The sequence below is a fragment of the Juglans microcarpa x Juglans regia genome, chromosome 5D, assembly GCF_004785595.1.
Source record: "Juglans microcarpa x Juglans regia isolate MS1-56 chromosome 5D, Jm3101_v1.0, whole genome shotgun sequence".
In the NCBI taxonomy this organism is placed as follows: Eukaryota; Viridiplantae; Streptophyta; class Magnoliopsida; order Fagales; family Juglandaceae; genus Juglans; species Juglans microcarpa x Juglans regia.
The window spans coordinates 35,461,626-35,483,964 of NC_054602.1; the positions used below are offsets into that span (position 1 = coordinate 35,461,626).

At 34.7% G+C, this 22,339-nt stretch overlaps 1 protein-coding gene and 1 long non-coding RNA gene across 3 annotated transcripts; one reads left to right on the forward strand and one right to left on the reverse strand.

Annotated features, from left to right (window-relative positions):
* Positions 1 to 230: 230 nt before the first annotated feature.
* Positions 231 to 2,647, forward strand: LOC121266476. 2 transcript variants are annotated; one of them, XR_005940810.1, is made up of 2 exons: positions 231 to 355; positions 2,292 to 2,647. It is a non-coding gene; the product is annotated as an uncharacterized LOC121266476 (long non-coding RNA). The 2 variants fall into 2 exon arrangements; XR_005940809.1 differs by having other exon boundaries at positions 237 to 1,712.
* A 3,283-nt stretch (positions 2,648 to 5,930) lies between these two features.
* Positions 5,931 to 8,597, reverse strand: LOC121265286. The gene is made up of 2 exons (XM_041168851.1): positions 7,837 to 8,597; positions 5,931 to 7,256 (listed from the first exon to the last, which is right to left on the reverse strand). Exon 2 carries the CDS (start codon positions 7,203 to 7,205, stop codon positions 6,231 to 6,233), a length of 975 nt encoding a protein of 324 aa, XP_041024785.1. The 5' UTR covers positions 7,206 to 7,256; positions 7,837 to 8,597; the 3' UTR covers positions 5,931 to 6,230.
* Positions 8,598 to 22,339: the final 13,742 nt, after the last annotated feature.

The window sequence follows — 22,339 nt, forward strand, 5'->3', positions numbered from 1 at the left end:
CCACCGGCGTGATGCCTTCGTTGACCTAAGAAGTATTGTCTCCAAGCACAACGTACAACTCCCTAATGGCCAAGTTGTTCCCGTCGAAGGGATGGGAACCTGTGTTCTCTCTCCCTCTCTCATATTACATAATGTCTATTTCTAATTTCTCTTTTAACCTTTTGTCAATTTCCCAAATTACCCTTCATAACTCTTGTGTCATTTTATTCTCATCTAACACTTGTTTATTTACAATTGATGAGGCCGATTGGAGCGGGTGATCTTTGCAATGGGCTCTATGTGTACCAGCCTGAATCTTCTCTCGCTTTAGCTATCCAATCTACTGTCAATAAGAACTTATGGCATCAACTTCTAGGTTATCATTCCCATTTTATTATTCACAGTCTTTTTAATTCTCCATGCATTCTCTCTGATTGTGATGTTTGTTCTCAATCTAAGCACACCCAATTACTTTTTTCTATTAATGCAAATAAAAATGTTTCTCATTTTAATCGCATTTTTTTGTGATATTTGGGGTGGCTAATCATAATTCTTCTCTGAGTGGGGCTCAATATTTCCTCGCCATTGTTGATGATTTTTCACGCTACTTGGATCTACCTGATGCGTTTTAATTCTAAAACTTTTACTAATTTAATGCATTTTTTTGCTCTTGTCCAAAATCAATTTAATACTACTGTTAAAATTATTCGTACTGATAATGGACAAGAATTTATTTCTCATCAATTTTAAACTTATCTTCAAAATTATGGCATCATTCATGAACGTACATGTATTGAAACTCCACAACAAAATGGCGTTGCAGAATGTAAACATGGGCACCTTTTAAATGTCGCCTATAGTCTTTGTTTCCAAGCACATCTCCCTTTAAAATTTTGGGGAGATTGTGTCCTCACTGCTGCATATCTCATTAATCGTACCCCCAGTCGCATTCTCCATAATAAGTCACCTTTTGAAATTCTTTTCAATAAAACATCCAGATATGATAATCTTCGCGTATTCGGATGTCTTTGCTATGCACAAACCCTTAGTGCTCACCGCGACAAATTTTCCCCCCATGCTACTAAATGTGTTTTTCTTGACCATCCCAGCACTCATAAAACTTACAAACTCTATAATCTCGACACTCATTCCATTTTTTATTCTCGTGATGTCACCTTCCATGAACACCACTTCTCTTTCCAACATATTCCTGCTTCTAGGAATCTGTCTAATTTGTATAATTAGTTTACTTATCTTTGATACATGTTTCCGTACTTAGTCTAATCCTTATAATTAGTTCCATAATTTTTGTAATTAGAAAATCATTCCCTTACATACAAAGTTTCCATACAAAGTTAGTCTTCTGTGGTTATATATATGTAACGTTCCTCATTATAAAAATCAATTATGTGAATGAAAGTTTGAATATTTCTCAATTTTAACAGCAATCAAGCTTAACTGCTGCGATTGCGATGTTGTTAGACTTGGTGGAAGAACTGTATTTGTTCTTGGCCACATATCTTGATGTACCAAGAATTCTACTCGAATCCTTAATGCCTTCATAGTGGTTGCATTTATTCCTATTTATATCAAGTTGCCTTATATCTTTTGTATTTTTGTTTTCATCAGATAGTTTTGTGTGGTGAAATTAAAAAATGAGTTATGTTAGCTGCCTGATAGAGCGAAAAAAGACTCGATGCTACTTTATCACATAAAAGTTTGGGAATGACAATGTATGTTCTTACTTAAAGGAGTGAGAATCGTAGGGTATGTTATCAGTGTTGCAACATCCTTTATTTTTTGGGAAAAGCCTTCTTGGTTTTTTTCGGTCCTCTTTTGGACCTCATTTTGGATTTTTTTCTCGATCAATAATACAAAGGCCTTCCTTCTCTTTATGGGGGCTTTTGTGTTGGGGCAGGATCATGTGCGCTCTTTAAGGTTCCTCTTCTTCTATGGGATTCTGCTTCTTGTTGAGTTGGAAGGTTCCGCTCAACCACGCCGAGTTCTTATGTAAGTCGACTAGACGTTTTGTTTTGTCATGTCGACACTGAAAAACTTATCACAGGAAGTTTTAATTTCTATTATATCAACTCATAGGCTTATATAGTATACTTACAGCCCGACCCTTACATCTATCTGCCTTCGTTGTTTTACATGTGTGCATGCACTTGTATGCTTTCGGTTTCCATGGGGGTTCTATTTTAAAAAGATAGTTTAAATTCTTCTCATTCTGCCATGTACATGCGCGTTTGTTTCTGTGTTCATCGAGTATATACGTGGAGGAGAAGTTGTGTTATTTACCATAAATGCAGGAACTCCGGAAGCTGGAATGAACTGCCAGCAATGCTTAAGAGCCGCAAGAGAAATTGTGATGTTGTTTTAGTTTTTTTTGTTTTGTTTTTGCTTTTCCATATTTCTTTTGAGAAATGCTAGTCACAAAGTGATTATATAAAAGTAATCTCACAAAGTGATATAGTTTGATGTGGTTTGTTAGATTGTAGAATTACTTTTATTGTAAAGCAGATTCGACGGATTACATGAAATCACGTCAGTTTGTGAGATTACTTTTATGTAATCACTTTGTGACTGTAGCACTACTCATTTCTTTTTGTATGTGAATTTGCATTAGCTTGGAATCGTTTAGGAAAAAAAGGCCATTTGTTCGTCAGCTTATTGTGTTGACTCATTGAATTTGGGCTGCAAGAGTTTTGTTGATTATGAGGTACCTTGCAACCTAATCTGTTTCTGTCATGCCTCAGAATATCGAGGGGCTTACTCCAATAGAATCTTAAGAACTATGTATTTGGTAGATGATCCTGGGAATCGGAACCTTGTTGTTTGGTAAACTAACATGTGTTTAGAGCAAGAAAAAGCGATGTGTATACTGTCTATTGCTTTGTAAATAACAACTATTGACTGACATGATAATCCGGCTGACTGGATATAGGCACTGGTTATGCTTGTTATGCTACAGAAGTTGTGTTGTTGCTGATGCCGATCAAGGCCCACAGCCCCTTACCTTCAGCATTTAATTGGAATCACTTTTAAAGACCACCGGCCATTTAAAAACTACCAATATTCATGCATTTATGCACGTGTTACATTACGAAAACAGAAACTTTATCCAGTGTTCTTCTATATATTAATTTGAAAGAGTAATTCTACTCATAGGTCCCTTAAGTCTCCAACACCACACATCAGCTAAGTTGGATTTTTTTTTTTTTTTTTTATCAAAACGATTCGTTTTGGAAGACTACTCCCACGTTTTCGACCTTCTCTCCCAAATCTTCCATTCGGATTCGCCCTTCCGCCGTTTTCTTACAAACACCAACTGAACATTGTAGTGGATGGCGTGGCTGAACAGAGTGTAGCTAAAAGAGAAGATGAGCATCTTGCAAATGTCCATTGGGGATATAAAACTCCAGCAAAATCAACTTTTTTTACAGAATTCATATCATACAGTAGTCAAGTGTGATTTGTACAAGAAAAATAATTACACTCATCTTCAAAAATTTTACACCCTAATTATCAAATGATCTAAGGTCCAAAAATATCATCCACCCTAGAGATCTAAATCAGCTAATCAAATTCCCCAGATTAACTGTCCATCCGTCACCGAACTCTGCAACTTTGTTCATTCAAATCATCCAATGCCAGGGTTTTCTTCCCCCATCACCTCAAGTTCCTCCACTTTGTATACCCTCAGAAAAAAAAAAAAATACAAGTCATTAAAAAATCTACACAACCTGAAATGATTCACTGTCGTGCCGTTTGAGATGATTTGGAGCTTCGGAGGGGACTCGAAAGACTCGTGGGTTTCTGCATGGTGTTTAGGGTTTCTGTGCTAAGGAGAAGACGAAGGTCGTGAGTTTGGATTTTGCGCTAAAGGAGAACACGAAGAGCGTGGATTTGGGTTTAGGTTTGGGTTTGGGTTTGGTTTCTGCGCTAAAGGAGAAGACGAAGCTTCGTCATGGGTTTGGTTTGAAAAGAGAAGACAATGGAGAATACGAAGGACGTGGGTTTGGGTTTGGTTTGGTTTCTGCGCTAAAGGAGAAGACGAAGGGCGTGGTTTGGATTTGGTTTCTGCGCTAAGGAAAAGGGCGTGGGTGGGTTTGGTTTCGAGCCGTTTCGTTACAAAACCGTGACATGGCGGTCAAATCGGGTTCGCCATGTCATGGTGTGTGGTGTTGGTGAAAGAACCAGACTAAGTATAGACTTTCTCAATTTGAAAATATATAGTTACAAAAAATATTCTTAAAAAATCTATTTGATTTGATATTTTCAAAATAAATAATAAAATGTTTTAAATTGATGGGAATATAATTCCTACAAAATTAACTCATTATTTGAAAATCCCCCCCCCCCCTTCCAAAAAAAGGGATAATATTTTATGTATAATTAATGACAAGGTTAAGATTCATGCTGCCATCATTCCTAATTTTGTAGATGTATGTTAGTAAGTAGAAAGAAACCCACCCTCCGCAAGAAGGGGGAAAAAAAGATAAGGAAATCAGAAGGTGAAGCAATGAAATAATTGAGGACATTAAAAAGGTGATGAAAGTTCACCAACACTAAATAAAGAGTTTTGTTATGTACAAGTAAATTTGCGTATCAATCTGTGTACTAATATTATTATATTCATATTTTAAATTTAAATTAGTACTGTTTTCAATAAAATTTATTTTTTGATCAATTATATTGAATAGATGCGCGTATTAGTGCGCAAAATCGCTTACCATTAGATTTTTTTCTAAACAAAAGGTGCCCCCAACCAATGAGATGCCCGGAGAGTCAGAGAGAGCACAGCTTGCTTGAAGGAAGAAGGCCTTCTCGTTGTCGGCCGTCATAAAAACCTTTTCATTCATGTCAATCCCATTTTGTTCTGCTTTTATAAAGGTGAGTTTGTCGTAGGATGTTAAGAGAAGACATAAATCTTGTTACGTTTTTACTTTTAATTTTATTTCTAGTAATGATAAATCAGTTAGTAATAATGTGATTTCGCAGCTGTCTGGAGGATGAGAAGATGGGTGCGATTAGAAACTCTCAGTTGCTTCATCATCAGAAACAAGGTTTTGGCGGTGCTGAACTCTGATTCCCAAAAATGACATCTACATCTTGGCATCGACTCATTATCATAATTCTCAATGATAGATATATAAAAATAAATAAGAGCTGCTTCATGGACTCGTTTGTTTTTATTAGCCTCTTTGGCCAGCATGTGGAATCTTTATGTTGCATTTTTTTTTTTTTTTTTTTACTTAATTCTTTGGATGGTCTGGAAGAGAAGCATCTCATAAGCCTCCAATTGATTATTGCTTAAAGAAATAAGAAAAAACAAAGCTAGTGATTTTTTTAATTGCCTTTAACTGCTCCAGTCACTTTCATGGATGGAGGTGGCCACCAGACCAGAGGAGGAGGAGGCAGCAATGTGTACGTAGGGCTTGATCTTTAAAATAAACTTTGTTAATTGAGACTTGTCTACAACCATGCCACGCCAATTAAGCATTATGCCCACCACCCTGCGTGCCTAAAACAAAAGTGTTCATGCACTAATTAACTGTTTTCTTTTTATAGGACATGACATGTTATCACCATTCACAATTATTTTCATCGGATGGATGTATTATTGTGATGACTTTTGGCTTTCTTCTTCTACTACTTCATGCATATGCAGTTTACACCATTTCAATCCCTCTTTACGCATGCAGCAAAAGTAATATGCTTTAGTTACCAGGAAGCATAAGTAAACAACTGGGAAAAGAGAAGAGACAAGAAACTACCTATAACATAAAATGCTCCATTGTACAGAATGATCTTCGAGACCAGAGAATTGCCTACAGCTTAGGAAAGGACGTAGTTGAGGTCAGACAGAAATATAAAATATATCAATAGGCATATCAACTCATTTCCATATTACTTTCTTTAAAAATTGATAGCAACAACACCAAAAAGAAACTTGCCATTAGAAATTTTATTCCTTGTCAATTTGGACGACTAAATTCATCACATTTAAAATCACTTTGGGCTACTACACACCACAATGAATCATAAAACTATGGACGGCTTTGAGACTGATTACACAAAAATCCTATATTAACCACACTAAAACCAACAGTCTACCAAGAAACGAAAAGGGAAATGAGACACCACAAAAATAGGTGTGATTTGGAAGAATTACTGAATACAGGAATTGAACTTGAATATGAATGGTATTTGGACGAGAGCGGAGACTTGTACACTCTGTGTGGGAGTCAGGGTGCATATTCAGTCTCGAGGACTGGTTGTGTTCGAGTCACTGTTGCAGCAGGGGCTTTCGTATTCCCAACCGTGGTCATATGCAAGGCTTCTCCAACATCTGCAGCCCTCTCCATCTGTTGCACTTTCTTCCGGTGCTTGAACTTCTGCACCCACAGAACCAGGAATGTCAATAACATCAACAGTGCAAGTCCACCTAGCACGGAGCCAACAATTATCCCAACTTTCGAATTACTTTTCTTTCCTTCACCACCCGATCTTGGACCTGCATTTGGAACTTCGGCACTTGGTGTAGGAGAGATTGGTGGTGGAGCAACAGACTCGACCACAATAGAGAAATGACCCTGGTGAATTGTTGAACATTTATAATCAGGCGACACGTTGCTGAAACTGTGTTGACCAGACAAATCAAACTGAACACATTTTGCTACAGCCCCATCAGGGGCTGATTTCACATCCAAAAATGTAATTGATATGGGATCTCCAGTCGCCGTAATGTTCAATTCTGGTAAATCTGTAGCTGACAAGTTTGAAGCACTATAAGCAAGCAGACCCAGCACTGGAGTTAAGTAAGTGTAACCAGATAACTGGTAATACGTCGAAGACCAATTGCCCAAGTTTTGGTAGACCAAAATAAGCCTCTTGACATATGGTTGCTCGCTAACTCCAGTGGGAATATGGAACTCTTTGTAACTATCAACACCTTTTCTAAATAGGCTACCGCTCCTCAGCCTCAGTGCTTCAATCTTGATCCCAGTCAAATTCGAGGGAACATCCCCATTATAGGGAGTGCCAGTCTTTGGACGAACTAATTCAACAAAAGCCCTGTAAGCGTAGTCTTGGAGCAGTGCATCCAGAGCACGAGCAGGGCTTAAGGAAGACCCATTAGTGGATTGAGCCCTCAGGGCCGGCAGGCAGAAGAACCACATCAGTAGAATAATCATCGAGAGACTCCGGAGAAGAAGCCCCATCGATGCTTTGGAATATTTGACAGATTCAGCTCAATGAACTGACGATTCGAGCTTGTAAAATCCCAGAGGGTACCCAAATGGTCAACAACAAAAGCTATATTTAATCCCTCAGATCAATAGAATAATAACGGAAACATGCAAATTTGTGCAAAGAAGCTTCAAATTGCATAATTGGAGGCACATCTATCTCTAATAAATGGAAACAGCGGATAGGGAGTGCCAAAAGAGAGTTATATTCTCAGGGAAGGTAGGGGGTGGTATAAAGCAGCTTTGAAGGTTTCAACCGTTGTAACCCCTTCTGCCCTCAGCTCAGACAGAATATCTTTATTTCCCTTTTGGAACCCTGGTAAAAGAAATTCTGCAAGACTTGGGGAATCTTTTAAGCATTATTTCATTTCTCCAAGGAATTGAAACCCTGATTCCTCGCCATTTCCCCATCCGAAATAATAAACCAAACAAGAATTGAAATTAAAGCAAAGAAAATAATTAACTCGAGAGAGAAATCTTCTTCTTCAAGGTTTGAACGGTCAACAGAATAAAAGCCCCAGCAATTACTACTGTAGAATTTCTATATTTGGACCAAGAATCAAAAGGAAACCGTATCAATATTATCAGCAGAGGCACTAAATACCTGATCTCCTTAGGAACTGCGAAGAAGGGGTTCCAGTAGAAAAACCCTAAATCTTGGCCGAAGTTTCAGCTATCCAAAAAAAAACAAAAGGCAAAATGTCCTCCTTTCAATAGTTTGCTCGAAGCTGAGTAAGGCATGCAAAGCCCAAACTCTCGCGCGCGCAGAAACCCACAATGGCACAACTATTAAAGACCCGAACGAATAATATCTCGCCCAAAAGAAAAGGCATAAAACCCAAGAATCTTCAAGAATATCATCATTAAATTTCTAGGCAAGATCACAGGGAAGGCTCAGCAACACCACCGACCCGTATCAGAGTCTTCAAACAGCCTGCATTTTGACTAAATCCGGATATTATCGCCGAGATAGACGTGGTGGGCGATGATTATCAGGGAGTGTGTAAGGGATCCAGAGCTTTTCCGAATAAAATGGTGAAAGGAATAGTCGTAGAGTTGGGGTTTCTTTCTCCTTACTTTTTGATGTAAATGGAAATGGGAAAGACTTGGAGAGAACAAAGACTAGTGGTAAAAGAGAGCGAGCACTGGGCAAGGAAGTTAGAAAGACAAAATCTTGTTAGAGAAAATCTGAAAAATAGCAAAGGAGAGTGATAACCTTGTGGAAGCAGATGGGCAGCAGAGCCGAACCGAGGCAGGCGAGTAAAAAATAAAATAAAATTAGAAAAGGCAGGATGCAAAGAAAGAGAGCAAGGGAAGAGAGACTCGAGATTTGACTCTTGACTCTTGAGTGCTTAAATATTATATATATATATATATATATATATGTCAATTATAAAATAAATAAAAAATTAAAAAAATTGGTTTTTACATAAAACATTTTTTTTTATAAAAGTAATTATTATTTATTTTGTCTTATACACTTTTTAATCTGATTGTTTTTTTCACTTTATTTATTATTTTGTTTTAAGTGTGAAATGTTGTGAACCAACTATTTTTTTTTTTTGGCTGAAAACAGAATACCAAGGCCTACCTTATCAAACTCTCGTCTGTTTACAGACAAAATATCTGGTCCACAAAACCACGTCCTTTCTCACTCTCAATATTTCAGTTCCATGCCCTAATCGATCCATGTTTCCCCTTCTTTCTTCTCTTCTCTTAAGTTGTCTCCTCCTAATTTTGATATTCCCAAGCTTTTTTTGTATGTATTTGGATTGCACAGACTTGTCGACATTACCTTGCTTATACCGTAAGCATATGAATTGTCTTAATCTCGGTATTTTCTTAAAGTATATCATACATATTTTTACTATCTAAACGAGTCTAACGTTGAGTAAAATTAGAAAATTTAGTATCATGAAAATAATACTAAATATGGCTACAAGAGAAATTAATGTTATTAGATAGTTTTGTGTAAATTATAATAATAATAATAAATATTGTATTTATTGGCTTATACTTAATATATCTATTTTTTATATTATAATTCTTAAAGAGGAAACTCTAAAATATCTTTATCCATTAAGATTTATTTAACTAGCTAGGGGTAAATTTTGACTTTTTTTTTTCCTTTCATTTTAAAGACGTGGGATTCAACTTTAACCTGCCTCGCTTATATTCTCAACATAGAGCATTTAATTTTATTTAATATAAATTTCTATAAAATATAAAGAAAGATAGCTAAAAGTCTTTTCTATTAAATCATTTATTCTATTTTTATTTTACATTTAGCTACAGTAAATCATATACATATATAGAGATTATTGTTCATTCCTCTAAACAATTTTTTATTAGTTCTTTTTAATTTCATCATCTTTTATTTTTATCTTATTTTCATTTTAACTCTTTTATCACTTTTGCACAGACCCCACTCTCTTATCTCTCATCTATTATATAGCACTCTGTTTATAGTTCATTCAACTTTTATGCATGTAAAAGTTTTGATATTATTAATAATAAAGGTAGGTATTTTTTTTTTATCGCTCTACTCTTTTTTAAGTAATTTAAAATATTACATTATACATAAAGAAATATTACAAATATCAAAATATATGATATATATATAAAGAAATATTTGAATTATATGATGTATAGAGAATATAATATTTAAAATAAATAAAAAAGATTAAAAAGTATAATATTTAAATGATATAAAGAAAAAATAGATAAGTTGATGTATAATATATTGTAAAAGTTAGTATGTAAAATAAAAAAAATAAATTTTAATAATATATTTTAAATGATATAATAAAGAAGCTATTAGAAATGCTCTTGTCAATTTTGTTTGTAAGATTTTAACGAATTGTAAAAAATAAAAATAAAAACAAAAGATATAATATATATGAATAATGATATATACACAATATATTTCATAATAATATTATAAAATGAAGATATTTTTATAAGATATTTTATAAGAATATTTATTATTTAAAATATAATTATATAAAATATCGTGTGTAAATTATTTTTCATAATATATTAGTTGAGTCAGATGGACGGAGAGAGGCCGTATGAATAATGAGGACGCGCAAATCACTTATTTCCTCAAATTGACAGTATGTACTATCGTGGCCACAGCCTTTTTGTTTTTTTTTCTTTTTCTTTTTGTTTGTTAAAAAAGTACGACCTGCCGAGTCTCCCGACTGGGCCCGAGCCAATAATTCCAGGTTATTGAACGTACCTTGGGACTTAAGGGATCGAATGCACACGCGCACACGGAGTCCAGTAATAATTTTCTGAGTATGAGATCCCAAACTACATTGCTCCTCACGTATCCGACCCAAAACGGCTATTTTCGGAACTTTACCTGCACTAATTACACAACTCCTCCCTAAAGCCTACAAAGAAAAGTAAAAGCAAAAGCTTCCTTGGCCTTTGGGTGTGAAATATTGTGCGTACGTAGGACGAAAGTCATGCAAGCAAGGCAATTAAGGACCGTGACGGAAGGCCGTGCAATGACCGTTTGGGCCCGCCACGTCGGCCCTGGCCTCCTCCCCTCGGCCGAACACGTAAACCGTACGTCTGACATGAATAAGCAGTGAAAGCTCAAGATTTTTGTATTTAAGGGATTAATTGTAGTTGGCTCTCGTGATGAACTGTCCATTAATCTCGTCGTCTTGCTAGATGCTAATGTTTTTATTTATTTTTATATCTAATTGAATTATAAGCTAGCTAGCTGTCTCTGTGTTTGTGTGTACAAGTGATGATTGCGTGTGATGCGAGAGAAAATTAGGGCCATTTTGTTTTTTTTTTTCTTCCTTCGGCCGGGCCCCATGCATGCATACACGCGTCTCTTGATCTCTCTCTACTCTCTTATATAAATATATACATATATATATATATATATATATATATTAATCCTGCATATGCCCTAATTAAATTCGATCTAGTTTTAAAACCTTATTCTTTAATGGCTCCATCTTACTCGTTAGGGTAATTAAATACCAAAAAAATAAAAAAACAAAAAACAAAACTCCTTTACGCGTAGTGTAAAATTAAGGACCATTAATAAATTAATTAAAGTAGATGATTATATGGATAGCTCGCTAGCTGGTTAGGATGTGATCCGCTTATAAGCCGGCCACTAATTCTTTTTTGCTTATTAATTTGGTATGCTAATTTGATTTTCTTCTTATTCTACGCGGTACTTCAAAATAGACGAAATATATAATAATATGTCATATATGGGCCGTATATATATATATATATATATATATATATATATATATATTCCTGTTTTACCCTTTACTTACTAATTTACGGCCATTCGTAGATCTTTTTCTTTTCTTTTCTTTCCATTAAGTTAATTGAAAATAATAATAATAATCACCTCCACTTAGAACAGTAATTTAATTGTTCTTTTTTTGAAAAAGGAAAAAAAGTATGGCTTTGAGATTTAATATATATTAATTAGTTTTGTACGTACAAATCAGACGTTCCAAGTAGACATTTTTTTATTTAAAAAATAATAGGATTACTATTCTTATACTACTCCTTTACTACTCATTTTATATTTAATTTTTTTTATTTTTTAATTTTACTTAATAGTTAAAGAAGCGACTATTAATAAAATTATATATTTTTTTAATTTTTTCTTAATGGTTAAGGATGTTAAAAAAATACTTAAAAGAAAATGACAAAAAAATTTAAAATGAATTATGAGTAGTAAATAGGTAGTAATAAGGTAGTAACCCTATCACTACTCTTTTTATTTATGCCGATCATGCACTCCGGCCGCTATATGTGTCCATTAATTAGGTTAATTTAAAGACACTACTAGTGCTGCAACGTCTAATGATATTGACTCTACGTATAATGACAGATCATTAACTGTGAAAATGGAAAATACTGCTAGCTCGCTGATCTACATGACCTACTTCCACGCATATACGCACATGCATGCATGCGCACAGGTGAAGTACGTACGTACGTACTAATCTAGCTAGCTAACAATTCTTTTAAGGGTTAATTATATTTTGCTCCCTCACTTTCACTCAATTCATAATGTGGCTTCAAAATTAATAATTGTATCAAAGTGGAGTCTCGAACTTTCAAAACTTCTCAATCCCCTCCTTCCGTCTACCAGCAGCATTAAAACTTACAGCAAATGCGACACATGGGTGAGTGAGCGAAAGATACTAGAGTGAGCCAACCACACTATGATAAAGAGTCGGATCTGATAATGCATCTCTTGAAAATTGAGATAGAGATGTGGTGGATCACTTAGGAGAGCTCACTGGTTTGGCATTGTGCACAATTGTTTTCTTAAGCAAGTCTGTTATGTACTGTCATTGGGAGAGATACAGGCCAGACGAATCTGCAAGGACCTCAACTCTAAGGAAATATTGAAGGGGCCCAGGCTCAAGGTCCTTTATAGCAAAGGCATGTTGTAGTTGCGTGATCAACTACATTATGGAAGAGGAGTTCGGCCTAGTCACCAAGATATCGTCAACGTAAATTAACAACCATAATTAAATTCGGTCCAGATTTTTTGGATAAAGAGAGATGTGTCAAATTTGCACCCAATGAAGCCAATTTGCAACAGGAAGTTACTAAGTCGATAACACCAGACCCGTGGTGTTTGTTTGAGACCATAAATGGCTTTGCAGAGATGACACACATGATTTGGGAATGAAGGATATGCGAAGCCCGGAAGTTATGTCATGTACACATTTTCTGATAAAAGACCATGTAGGAAGGCATCTTTGACATCGAGCTGTCTTATAGGCCAATTGTGTGAGATAGCTAGAGATAGTATTGTACAAATAGTCACTGGTTTAATCACTGAGCTAAATGTCTCTCCAAAGTTAACTCCTTGTTGGTGAAAATCCTTAGCGACAAGGCAGGTTTTATATCGTTTGATGGATCCATCAGCTTTCCGCTCAATACAAAAAATTCATTTGCAACCCATGAGGTTCATGTGGGGTTCAGCTGGTACGAGTGTCCATGTACCATTTGTTAACAGGACTTGAAATTCGTCATTCATAACTTGTCTCCATTTTGGATATTTTGAGGCCTGAGTAAAACAGATGGACTCATCTAGATAGGGCTCAATGGTAGCAATTAGAGCTTTGGTGGTGGAAAAGAGATTAGGTTAGGAAATAGTTCTTTGGGTTGATAGATGTTATTGTGGGCCCGTGTTTGCATGTGATGCCGAATAGGTGCTTGGGAGAAGGTAGATCTATAGGTATTGGTCGTGGACTGCATAATAGGTTGGACTGGACTTGTGACGTAGGAGGCTAGGGTGATTGTTAGACCTGTATAGAAGAAGGAAGAGTAACAATTTTGGATTGCAAGTCCTGCAAAAAAGGGAAATTGTGAGTGGCAAATGAGAAGATAGTTTCGTTGAAGACCACATTGCCATTTTTGGCAATGTAGATGTGATCTGTGGAGATATCCAAACATTTATAACCCTTGTGGTGAGGGCTATAGCCAATGAATACACACGGATGGGAACGTAACTCAAGTTTATGAGAATTGTATGGTTTGAGGTGTGGCCAATATGCATAGTCGAATGATTTAAAAAGGTTGTAATATGGGGAGTGCTTGTAAAGGAGTTGGAAGGGAGATTTTTCTTGGGTTACAAGTGAAGGTAGTTAGTTGATAAGGTAGGTGGTGTAACAATGCCTCTTCCCAATACCGTTTTGGCATTGATGCATGAGCAAGTAAGTTGAGTCTCGTTTCAACTATCAGGCGATGTCTGCATTCAACAGACCTATTCTATTGATACATATGTGGGCATGTGACTTTATGGACAATGCCTAAGGTTTGAAACAACTTGGGACGGGTTCGGTATTCACATCCTCAATCGGATTGAATTTGTTTGATGTTGTGGGAGAATTGACGTTCAACCATGGTCCAAAAATGTATAAATGTTTTTAGCACTTATGACTTGAGGCAAGAGGGTAAAACACTAAAACTAGATATATTTGAAATAATCATCAATGAAAACAATGTAGAATCTATTTCGATTAGTTGAAAGTTGGGGAAATGGGCCTCATACATCAGTGAAGAGAAGATCTAAGGGACCCGATGTTATGTGCGTCCTTGTGGTGAGACTTTAGAAAATAATTTTAGAAAACGAGACAGGAATTGCTAAAGTTTTTAAAACTTTTTCTCTTTCATTCGCAGGATATAAAAGATTCTATATTTTAAAATTAAAGCATGCTCTATAAACTAAAAGAGAGTTTACAGTGAAAATCATTAAATTAAATTAAAAGTCATTTTACAAAAATCTACTTTCATACATTACATAAAACGTGCCTAAGCTTCTATCACTCTTCCTTTGGGCCATGTATGTTATGACGCTTCTTACTCATTTTGTTTCTTGGAGAGGGAGACATACATAAAAACATGAGTTGAATCTCAGTAAGCATTATTTCATACTATAAAAAATATACTAACGTAGATTTTCATTCATGTTTTTGACATTGATCTACATACTTTTCATAAAACATTTGTTTCCTTTGAAAATATTACAAAGTGGAGTTTTTGTTTAAAATGGTTTTCATTTCTCATAAAACATTTCCCACACCTTGTACATTCCTCATAAAGAGCTAAAAGATTTCACAACATTTAATTAACTCTTATCACTTTTCCTCTAGTCGGTACACATTGTTGCACCTCGTGTGTTGGGGTTAGCAGTCTTTTAGACCCGGATTCCGCCCGTGGCCATTGGTTGGGAATCCCTTTTAGTCAAGGGGTAGCATTGGGTGCACTACCAATACCACTTTCCCGACATTGCAATCTGTCTAGTCCATTAGTACCATTATTCATTCATTCATGACCATTACGTATTTTTATACATTAAAATATTCGTTCATTTCCTTTCCTCTCAGTCATTTCCTTTTTATTCATTTCATAAACATCATTCCATTTCATTTCATAAATATCATTTGAAAGCATAAGCATAAACATCATCAATAACATCATTTCATGGCATACTTTAAACATCCTTTTATAGTATCATTTAAACTTCATTTCATAGCCTCATTTAAATATCATTTCATAAAGTCATTTAAATACACTTTCATCACATCATTTAAACATCATTTTTCAGCATCAAGTATAAATCTCAACAATTCATTTCATGGAAAATAAAGACAATAGCTACTACATATAGCATCCATTCATATGCATACAACTATTACTTTGGGTGCATAAATAGGGGCTACCAAAGAAGACCATTACATACATATACCTTTAAATATGAATACTTAGCATACTTTCATAAAACATCATTCAATTTTCTTTCATTGTATAAAAATAACATTTTTCATAAAAGCTTTTTATTTTCATTTTCATATCACTTTGAAAACTCTAGAAGAGTATGAGTATAATGCTTATATGGACTCCGTGTTATTTTCATTTCATGCAGTCCATTCATGTGCGTGTCAGAATACAACCTTCATGCATACATAACATTACCATCATTTCCTTTTCAAGTACATAAGCAACTAAAACTCTGAAAATGCATAAACTACTCTTGACTTGGACTTCCTTCACTTAGACATACTCTACTATCCAAGACCATCCTCCACACTTTCCTTTATCACCCTTCTTTAAATTCTCAAACCCGTAGTATGGGACCCACTAGAGGTCACCTTTCAAACATATTATTCTATCTTGTGTTTGTATCATTTAAAGTGAACCTCCTTGATTTATTTTAAAAGTTAAGACACACTATCACCTTCGTCACACTCTTCATACCAAACCATCTATTTCGATGTATAACTTAAATCAACTAAGTTATACAACTTAATCCTAGTTACTACATACATCTCTTCCTCCATTCATGTATAATCTAATTAATACTTCATCATAATCTAAGTTAAGCATAATACACAACAACCAACTCTGAGACTTAAACATCATGTACTGATGCTTAAGACAGACTATTCATTATATATGATAAATATGTTCGGCACATGCATCCAACCAATTTATACAAGTACCCTACCCTCTTTATCACCTAAGATCAACATACATCTTACTAAAACGTCTGCTAAAACGTTCGTTTGTCTAAACAAGTTTCATACACACCGACACTAACATCTAACTCAAACCCAACCAACATAACACTTCACACGAATACAATCATATCACATTGCACCACATGCCATCGTTTCACACAATTCACAACCATTTCCCAAACTTACAGTGATCCCATCACTTCACATGACATCCAACCTCTTCACAACTACACAATCACCCCATCCTTCATACAACACAACTTCACATTTAATCTTGTCAGTTCATAACATACCGTCATATCACCACTATGTCAACTACACAACAACACCATCACTTCACACTACGCACAACCACAACACAAACTGCACAATAATGCTCATGACTTCAAACTACACATCCACATCACAAACTACTCCACAAAGCACCGTTCATAGTAATCCCACCACTTCATAATCACAACCCACAGTTCGGAACACAACATATTTCATAATATTTCATTTCAACTTCACAAACATAATAATTCTCGTGATAAAGTGGTAGAGATTTATACTCAAGATTAAACGGTTGAAATTTTTGTGTCGCTTGCTGTCCAACAAGGTCTTGTGGTGGTGGCTTCATACTTACAAGGAGGGGTTGGGTTGAGGCTTGGTGGTCACTACCGTGACCTTAAAAATAGAGGTTGTTTGGGTGGCTGGAGCTAGGGTTTGGCGGCTATTGGTGGGTTGCAGGAACTGCGTTGATTTTGGTCTCACTGTAATGGTTGATGACTAGTAAGTGGCAGTTAGGTTTGCCGTGCACGGTGGAGAAAAAGAGGTGTGTGTGTGTTTGTGTGCGTGCTGGAGGCCGATTGAGAGAGGAGGTAAAAGAGAGAGAAATGGATAAGGAGGCCGAGGCATTGAAGCTGGGTGTTTGATTGTCATGGACTAGCGTTGCGGACGGTGGTTGGCGGTGCCATAAGCAGATGTAGCTAGCAGACAACGATAAAACAAAGGGAGTGAGATACAAATGGGCTGTTGGAGGTGTTGGAGCTGAGTGGGGTACGACGGTGGCTTATGGATTAAGCTTTCAATGGTTGACCAGTGATGTGTGACTGATGAGACGGTGCAATCGATGGCGGCGTGGCTAGGTTGTGGTGGAGGCGTGTTTGGCAGTTTCTGTTGTGGGGGGGCCTGGAAGGAGGTGAGGGAGAGAAGAGAGGAAATTAGGGCTTTTGGGGGAATTAATTTAGGCCCTACATCTAGGGGTTCCTAACCTAGAGATCAAATGGTGGAGATTAAACACAGAGAATGAAAATAAAACAAATAAAAGAAGTAAAGAAATGAAACTAAAATGAAATGAGACTATATTTATAAATTCAACTTTGGTTTCTAAATCCCAAAATCATATTTTTCATCATAAAATAAATTAATAAAGTTTACTAAATACTTTTACTAAATAAGTAGAGTTTTTAACATAAAATAAAATGATGAATATTACATAATATTCCTAAAGAAATAAAATTATTTAAATAAAATGATTTGCTCAAATTATATTATTTTCGGGGCTCCAAAATATAAAAAGGTTTACTTGAAATATGAAATTTGTTCAATAATACTAAAAATACCCAATTTAAAATAATTTTAGACATTTAAAATATTTCGAGGATTTTAAAATACTCAGCTTGCTTTATAAATCATCTGCTAAATTTAAAATATAAATTCAAGATTTAAAACGTAAATGCGAGACTCATGACCAATCGAGAGGAAAAGAAGCAGTTGGTCACACCTGAAAAGATAAAAGGAGATGAGAAGAAAGGAAGACGATGACTCTTGCCTAATTGACATGCATTACATATCAAATGAGGCTTATTGGACACACTAGCTAACTGAAACCTGGAAACAACTTGTCGAACAGTTCAAAAAGCGAAATGGCCTAGTTGTGAATGCCATTGATCAAGTGGAGCACGTTGACAAATGTACGCTATGGATTGGGGCTAGATTAGATGTAATGAATGGAGTGGGTAGAGACCATTACTGTTGTTGCTTTTAAGAAGGGTGACTCCCGAGGATCGATCCTTAACATAAAGAAAAGAGGCTGAAATTCAAAATAAACTTGGTTATCCCAATTCAAAGAGTAAATTTTTGCTAATGCGTGGAACATGAAGAACATTCTTTAAGAAAAAAAGGTTTGGAAGAAGAGCATAGAATAAAAGAGCCAATATGGTGTATATGCAATCCTTGATCATTGCCTATGTGAACTTGATCTCGTCTTGTGTAGTCCTCAACATATAAATTGTGATTGTTCAGATCCTATGTAATATAGTTGGAGGCCCCAATATCTAGGTACCATGCAGAGTCAGACTGTGATGAGTTAGCAGCAACATAGGCTTGAGGTTGTTGGTTGGCCTGATAATTCTGGTCAAAACGATACCAACAAGTGGAGGCAAAATGTCCAACCTTGAAACATATCTGACATGAAGGTTTGGGTTTGTTCTGAGGATGAGAGAAAAAAGTATGACCGCGACCTCGTCGACAGGGTCGGTTGTTTGATGAGATTCCACCACGACCATCTTGATTGGAGGAACACTGATTTGAGGATCAGGTAGACATGTTTGCCAAGGGACTATGTACATCAGCAGAGGGAGCATGTTGGTCAAGGTGCATTTCATGCCTCAAAAGATGACCAAAAAGTTCATCAAGAGACATTGATTCCATGCGAATAAAGACTGAAGTGACCAATGAGTCGTAGTCAAATGGAAGGCCTATGAGGATGTAGGAAGTGAGTTCGGAGTCACTAGGGATTGACCAAAGGCAGCAAGTACATTAGCATGTGCCTTGACTTTCTGAAAGTAATATGAGATAGTAAGATTGCTTTTTTTGAGAGTGGCAAGTTGAATGCGGGTGTGCATGATGTGAGCATTCGAATGTGTGGAGAACATGCGTTTGAGAGTGGTCCAGAGATCCCGAGAGATATTTATACCGACTAATTGATTGATGATTGATTCATAGAGAGTGGAAAGAAGGGTACTCATAATGTTCATACCAGAAATTATATTTTGGATTGGGCAGGGGAGTGGAGGATGAATGGTCGGTAAGAAATTGGAAGAAAGGATAAATCTAGCCATCAACATTGCAGAAGAGCTTCTGGCTTTTGAGATAGGGAACTAAGAGCATTCTGATCCGATTTTCTAGATTTTTCCCTAAATTTTAGCTAAAAAGGACGCTCCTTATAATAATTTAATGCTTTAAAATTTTTTTAGTAAATATGTTTGGATAATGATATTTTAATGAAGCATAATAATTACATGTTTGGATAGATTAGAAGACTAAAATATAAGTTCAAAATATATCATAGTTTAATACAAGTTTAGCAAGTTTAACAAAAATATTAGTTCAAAATGGTAGGTGGCTCTTTTGTTGTGCAATTGATCATTCTGCATCATTTTGTACAGGATCAATTGAGAGGACATTGATATTTTTGTGTTGTTGTTGCTTCTGTCGATCAGGGTTTGCACCAAGTTGAATCATTCATTCTTTTTGTAAAGCTTGTATTGTAATATTCTCTAAATATGGTAAATGTTCCTAAATTTAAAAAAAGAAAAATTATTTAGATAATTATTGTTTTTAAAGAATGTGACAATATGACAATATTTGCTAGTGTGATCCATGAAATCAATTGTTGAGCACCTTAATGCTTCTTGTGTAATTTGACCAAACAAAATTGCACCTAATTGTCCTGTACCATCATCAACTTTACCATATGCTCGACAGCTATAAGTGATCGGAATATGATTTTGTGTTAGAAGTAATAGAAATTATATATTAATTTTTTTTTTGTAAATGACTAAGATTGAAAAATTGAAGAATAAATACCGTGGTTGTGAAATGCTTATGCGTTTACAATGATAACAAAGAAATGTTTCATTGCATTCATAACCTGTTCCTTTGTTAGCAAATGCATGAGAGGTAAAAAAATATTTGGTGCAAGTCAACCACAATTATCTTTCCTTTTACCCAAAATTTTATTTTATACATTCAATTAAAGACAAATATTTAGATAAAGTCTTTAAATACATGTTTACATTAGAAATTTCTATGATTTATTACTGAGAATAAGATTTTACCGTCATGGGTTGAGAATCATTATTCTGTTTTCAATAAAATCCTTGAGTTCTAATGGAAAAATAAAAATCTAAAACCCTAAAAAAATGAACAAAAAAAAAAAAAAAGAGAATAAAAACTCAATACCATACAAACCGAATGAGAACCATGTCTCTCTTTTTAATAAAACCCTTGAGTTTTAATTAAAAAAAAAACTTAAAACCTAAAAACAGAAGGATACTTATCATACAAAGGGAAAAAAAATTAATCACCAATGCAAAAACATAAATTTTCAACACAGATGTTGAAATAAATGCCTACCAAATATACAAGCTGAAATTACAAAATTGAAAGAGATACAAACTCTCAACCAGTTTGAACTCCAAACCAGAAAATACTAACCAAAACATACGAAGTTGAAAAACCAATTGAAAGATATACAAACCTCAAAACAACATAATTTCTCAAATAAAATACTTCAAATTTCCTATAAAGAGGAAACCAACAAGTCAGAATAAATACAAAGGAAAACCCTTGAGTTTTGATGAAAAACAGAAGAATCTAAGAACCTTAAAAAAAGAACAAAAAAAAAAAAAAAATATATATATATATATATATATATATATATATATCAAACCCAATAGCATATAAACTGGACTAAATATATAAGAGTAATGTTACTCATCATCCCAATTGTTATCATCTTCTCATCATTCCATTATGTGACTTTAGATGATTGGAAACTTTTTATTCTATTTTATTTGTGAACCTATCATCTAATACCACATCATGAGACGATGAAAAAATAAATGATGAATATATTTTTTCAATATATAATACGAACACACTAACTATTCTTAAGAGTAAAAAACAGAAGAATATCTATTAACCTATTAATAACAAAATATACAAATCCGACAATATATATTCAAAACTCGAAAACAATATACAAACTGGATGAAAAAATGAGAGCCATAAGAAACTGAACTACAAACCAGAAACTCCAAACCTTTTGCAGAAACAGACCAATAAATCATATCAATTAAAACGAAAAAATAAGAACACAACAACGCTATGACATGTAAAAATAAAAAATAAAACTCCTATTTCGAAATTGACTGAGACAGAAGAGTTAAAAAAAAATCAGAAAGAAACATGCTCGAAGAAAAGAAACATAAGTGATAAGAGTAACACAGAAGGAAAAAAAAAATCACAAAACAAACGTGCATGGAGAAAAGAAACAAAGAGAAACATAGATCAAAATATCAATAAACAAAAGTAAAAAAAAAAAAAAAGAAATAAAAGAAGTAAGAAACCAACAACACAAGACTTTAAAAACACAACCAACATACAACGAAGAACAAAGGAGTGACGAAACAGGAAAAACGAAAGACACAGTAAGAAGAAACCTGATTTTCGGAGAAGAAATGAGAAATACGTTAGACAGATGAGAAAATAAAAAAGAAGAGCAAATACAAATTGAAAAGAGGCCATTTGGAGACTATACCTAGCATTACTTTTAAACTTTATTAAAAAATTTTATTTACAATCTCTATTTAAGGATTGTATATACAGACTTTCTATTAAATAAAAAAAAATCATTTTAAAAGAGATAATTTTATAATTTTAAAAAATTTTAAGATTAAAATTACCTAAATTTATATTATAATCTCTATTTAAAGACTCTACATACCGTTACTCTTATTTTTATCGTAAATTGCATTACGAAAGGGCCAGCATAATCAATGACGGTGATGAGACAGTCAGCCCTGGATGGCCCTTCCTTCACAGAATCACAAACAAACAAGACCCGGCCAAACCTGCTTTTTCTTTACTATCATTCATTTTAAGATATAATTGTGTAATATATTGTAAAAAGGTAATATGTTTCTCTCTCTTCCTCATATCTTATTATTTATTATTTATTATTTATTATTTTTATAATATAATATGTGTATGCTTACGATATTTTATTAAAGAATACAGAGAGAGAGA